The sequence below is a fragment of the Myxocyprinus asiaticus genome, chromosome 17 (assembly GCF_019703515.2).
Source record: "Myxocyprinus asiaticus isolate MX2 ecotype Aquarium Trade chromosome 17, UBuf_Myxa_2, whole genome shotgun sequence".
Lineage (NCBI taxonomy): Eukaryota > Metazoa > Chordata > Actinopteri > Cypriniformes > Catostomidae > Myxocyprinus > Myxocyprinus asiaticus.
Genome location: NC_059360.1, coordinates 32,469,106 through 32,473,698, shown reverse-complemented (window position 1 = coordinate 32,473,698; position 4,593 = coordinate 32,469,106). Strand labels below are relative to the sequence as shown.

At 36.2% G+C, this 4,593-nt stretch overlaps 1 protein-coding gene across 2 annotated transcripts; it reads left to right on the top strand.

The window, feature by feature from the left end:
- The first annotated feature begins 482 nt into the window (after positions 1-482).
- On the top strand, positions 483-3,691 carry LOC127455556 (protein phosphatase 1 regulatory subunit 3C-B-like). 2 transcript variants are annotated; one of them, XM_051723553.1, is made up of 2 exons: positions 483-574; positions 1,620-3,691. In XM_051723553.1, the coding sequence occupies exon 2, from the start codon at positions 1,645-1,647 to the stop codon at positions 2,569-2,571; it is 927 nt and encodes a 308-aa protein (XP_051579513.1). In that variant the 5' UTR covers positions 483-574; positions 1,620-1,644; the 3' UTR covers positions 2,572-3,691. The 2 variants fall into 2 exon arrangements, with proteins under 2 accessions (XP_051579513.1, XP_051579512.1); XM_051723552.1 differs by having other exon boundaries at positions 539-739.
- The last annotated feature ends 902 nt before the right edge of the window (positions 3,692-4,593 follow it).

Below are 4,593 nucleotides of genomic sequence, written 5' to 3'. Positions count from 1 at the left end.
CAAAATGATGACCACCTTGACTGCCATAAAATGTAACATATCCATCATAACTATCAGTAGATATTAATATGCAAGTGTGGCATAATTTGCACCGGCAGGGGTCCATGTTTACTCTCACGCCGGAATATTTGAACTGTAATTGTTCGTGTTTGTGTAATTTTTTACTAAAAAACTAAAAAATAAATAAATAAATAAATAAATAAATAAATAAATAAAGATTTGAACTGTGGCGTGTGGCATGAAACCAGAAATCATTCCCGAAAATCAGCGACAAAGCCATTTTCAATATTGGCCAGAATCCAATATTTACTCCGATGTTGATTGGTCGAGATAAAACCTAAGAAGTCCTTCTTAATGGCAGCCCGGCGTCTGGAATAAACAAACGAGCTAGATTGGATTGACCAGAGTACAAAATCTATTCTTATGTTGATTGGTCGAGACAAAAACCTGCCTCTCAGTTACTGGCTGGCTGTGGCCCGGTGTGTGGAATATGCAAATGAGCTGGACGAAGCTTTATTAAACGAGTCGCACTGTGAGGACCTCAACAGCTGCGCAGAGTGGGCGTGACGACAGAGTAAGTAGAGAGGCAGCAGAAGTGGGGTGAAGTCTTTAAACATCGTATTCTGTGCGAAAATACGCGCTTTGGAATTGCTTAAGAATCCTGTCGTCTGTAATGTGCTTTGTTCAAGAGTTTTAAAGATCAATTTAAAGTAAAGCACTTTTCCATGAGTTCCACAAGGTAAGAACGTTTTGGGGAAAAACAGCTTATTTGACGAAGAATATGCATTATATTTGCATATAAACCAGATTTTCCTTTATTTGCTGTTGTAAAATTGAGCAACATTAATCTGTTCAATTTTAATTAGCAAATCAAAGTTATAACAAAAGAAAAGGAAATTAATAAATAATTTATTAATAATTAATACATTTATTGACGTAATTGTGCAAAACCGATTTACAAAAGCATTTGAAAATTTTTTTAATTGATTGTTTGTGTCTTATTGTGTCATGTCAAAGACATAAAACAATACAACATAAATATTTCATATTATTTTTGCATTATTAATAATTAATTTAATTCAAACACAAAGGAAAGGGGAAAAACAAGATAGACACAAGAAATGAGGAGGTGGCGAGAAAAATATAGCTTGGATATGTATATGGGAAAAAGAAAAAATAATACAAGGTAAACAACATTATAGATTTAGAGAAAATAGGTATAAATCTAAATTCAGAAAGAATGGCATAACCAATAAACATGATACTTAAACACAAAAAATATCTTAATCTTATTGAAAATATAATACTTTTAAAAAAATTATTTTTTTTTTAATTGATTGTTTGTGTCTTATGGTTACATGCCGAAGGCACTTTTTTCTCCTTGTAAATCTATTTATTATTATTATTTTACATTAAAAAAAAATACATTAAAAAAAGCTTGGATAAGCATATAAGATCTAAGAATTAAGTGTCAAATAAAAATAAAAATAAATAAAATAAGGGAAACAGCATTATAGATTTAGACTGAGAGAGCTAGATATAAATCTAAATGCTGGAATGTTTTAAGGACATAATACAAATTTATGTTGTCCTTTTTGTGTTTGTGTGTGTGGGTGTAGAGTTCTTCATATCCTCAGTCCCCCAATGCCGGGTCCAGTTATGCCTGTGGATGTGGCTATGCAGCTGTACATAACCCATTCTCCACCCCTGCACAGCTTCCTGAGCTCTTATGAAGACTTCAGGACACGCAACATGGTCAACACTTGCTACAAACCCCTGCGGCCCTGCTTGAGCTCCAGAGCCCACCTGGAGCCCACCTGCCTGGGCTGGCAGACACCAAAATCCAAGGCCAAGAAAAAAGTTGTGTTTGCCGACTCTAAAGGCATGTCATTAACAGCGGTGCATGTCTTCTCTACTAGTGATAACAGAGAACCCGCTACATTCCAGCTGCAGTATGACCTGGAAGATCTAGAGGACATCACAGCTACTCTCCACATAAACTCGGTCCAGAGCAGAATTCTAGATTTTCCACAGCCAGCAGCAGACTACCTGAAGTTCCGGAGTCGGCTGCTGAAGAACTCGGTTTGCTTGGAGAACTGTACCCTCCAGGAGCGTGCCCTCACTGGCACAATCAAAGTGCGTAATCTGGCCTATGAGAAGTCTGTCCATGTACGGATCACCCTCGAATCCTGGAAGAGCTACCAGGATGTGGAATGCACCTTTATGAATAATGTGTATGGTTGCCAGGATACAGACACATTCTCCTTTGCCATCGAATTGCCTGGGTACGTGCCCCCTCAGAATAAGGTCGCATTTTGCATTAGCTATAAAACAGGAGAGCAGACTTACTGGGACAACAATGATGGCAGGAATTATGGGCTGGTTTCAACATCTTGGCAACAAAACAATAAATGGAACTCAGCAACACAGTCAAAAAAAACGGAACCCAGAAAGTTAGGTAGGAAAACAGACAACGGCGTTAATAAATGTAAAAGTGCCCTCCATGCCAATAGCCTTTTCCCAAAGTGGCAGAGTTGGGGGCACATTCAGACCAGTGGCCCATGCTGGTGACTTGTGCTGACATGACTAACAGTGCCAAGTGTGTTTAAAAGTTGATTATGTGTCTCTCAGTATTACAGGATAACAACAGAAGCAGATTAACATTTTCTTAAAAGCTCTTTAAATTATTTATCTGCGGTCTTAGATAAATTTACAGGTAGTTCAGATGTTTGGAAACAGACCAAAAGGAAACAGAGGCAGTTTGGAATGGACACAAAGAGTAAACCTTGCTTCTTTCAAGTGGAACATGTTGGCTGCAGTGCATTATAAAGATGTTTAATTCTTTTGTTAAAGTAAAACTTGATGACCCCTTTCCTGCTGGATGTATAGATGCTTCTGTAAATCAGACCACTAGGGGGTCTAAACTGAAACACTATATAACATCTTTGTTGGTTTATTATAAATTGTGCCTTTGTCTTAAGTTTACTGTGAGAATCTTTGTAAAAAGCTGTCATTGTTTCACACACAATCTGCACCACATCTGCAGACTGTTCATTGTGCAAAATTCAAGCCATGCATGCTCTGATGATTTAAAGATGATATGTCTGGAAGACTGGATGAGATGAACACTTAGTGTTCAACCAGGGAGGTTATCCTTCATATTGAAGGGGTAAACTTTACTTGGTTACACATTTTAGAAGGAATTGGAAAAAAGAAAGAAATATTAATATTTATCATATTTAATATGTAAACATTTCCTTGAATATATCAACATTCAAATCAATTTGGTTTAGATCCTTTTGTTTATCAAGCATTCAGCATAAATCTGCAAGATGTGTATTTGTGCCTGTGTGTCTTTTTCTTACTCATCTTTGTATAGGATGTGCTGGAAATGTAAATGTGCTAAACCTGTGCTAAACAGGTGAATGCAATAAGCTAAAAAAAAAAAAAGGCCTGATAATTGTCTTAAAATTCTGTGCCTTAGGACTCTGCAGAGCAAATGTCAGTGTGTTTTGTTAATTTTATGTTTAAGTGCAATTCAGTGAGACTGAGTGGAATAATTGATGTTATGTCCTGATTCAGCTGTAAAGATGAGAATGACTGTATTTTATTAAAGAAAGTATGGATGTCTGGGTAAATGAGTAGCCTATGTATTTGGTGTGATTGTTCTGAAAAAAAAAAAGTTTAAAAATCACATTGTCAGATTCTGTCACTATTTAACTTTAACGGAGGCATGTTTGAGTGTCAGAGAGAGCTCTTCTGATAAGCCCAATTTAGACTTTACATTTACAGTATGTTACTAGCTAGTGGGTGTTGCAGCGTGAAGCATTTACCCTTGTTTCCACTGATCACGGTATAAAAAATAGGGGGTTGTACTTGCTTGATTTAATTATGGAGGGTCCCCCCCACCCCCCGCAATCTACGCCCCGTCTCTTCATATAAATAAATTAGGTTGGCATATACAGTATATGTGATAGAAGACCTTTGGGCCCTTTTTTCTTTTATTACTTTGTCTATTGGAAGAGAAGAAAGAGGTAATAACTGACTGCCTTAAGGTATACTAATGTAATGCTGCACATGGAAATACTTAAAAAAGTGTTTAGTAGGAAGAAGGAACTTTGAACTCAGCTACTTGAACATAATAAGTGTATCTCCCTCATATAAGTCACCAAAACCTGAATGCACCAAAAACAATTTTGTGTAATTCCATTTTTGAGCACATCTGGAAGAGCGGAATTAGAGTGAAATGGTGTTATCATAGATTGGTAATAACAATTTGTATTTTTTCTTAATATTCAACCCCAACTTGCAGGTGACTCTAACAACTTTTTTCATAACATAGTTCAGGGAAATTAATAGTGCCTTATTTAGGGGAATTTCCCTTGCATGATGCTTTTCAATGAAGATGTCCATAAAGATGCATAAAAAAGATTTATCTGCACACATTCATTTCACTCTCAATTGCACCAGTCATAATGATATGGTTTTTTGGTACTCGACGATACCAAGTCCGATACCTGTTTTATTTTTTTAACTGCATATCAACAGTTTATTTCAATTTTATCAAATTAAAAATGTAATCAAAGGAAAGTA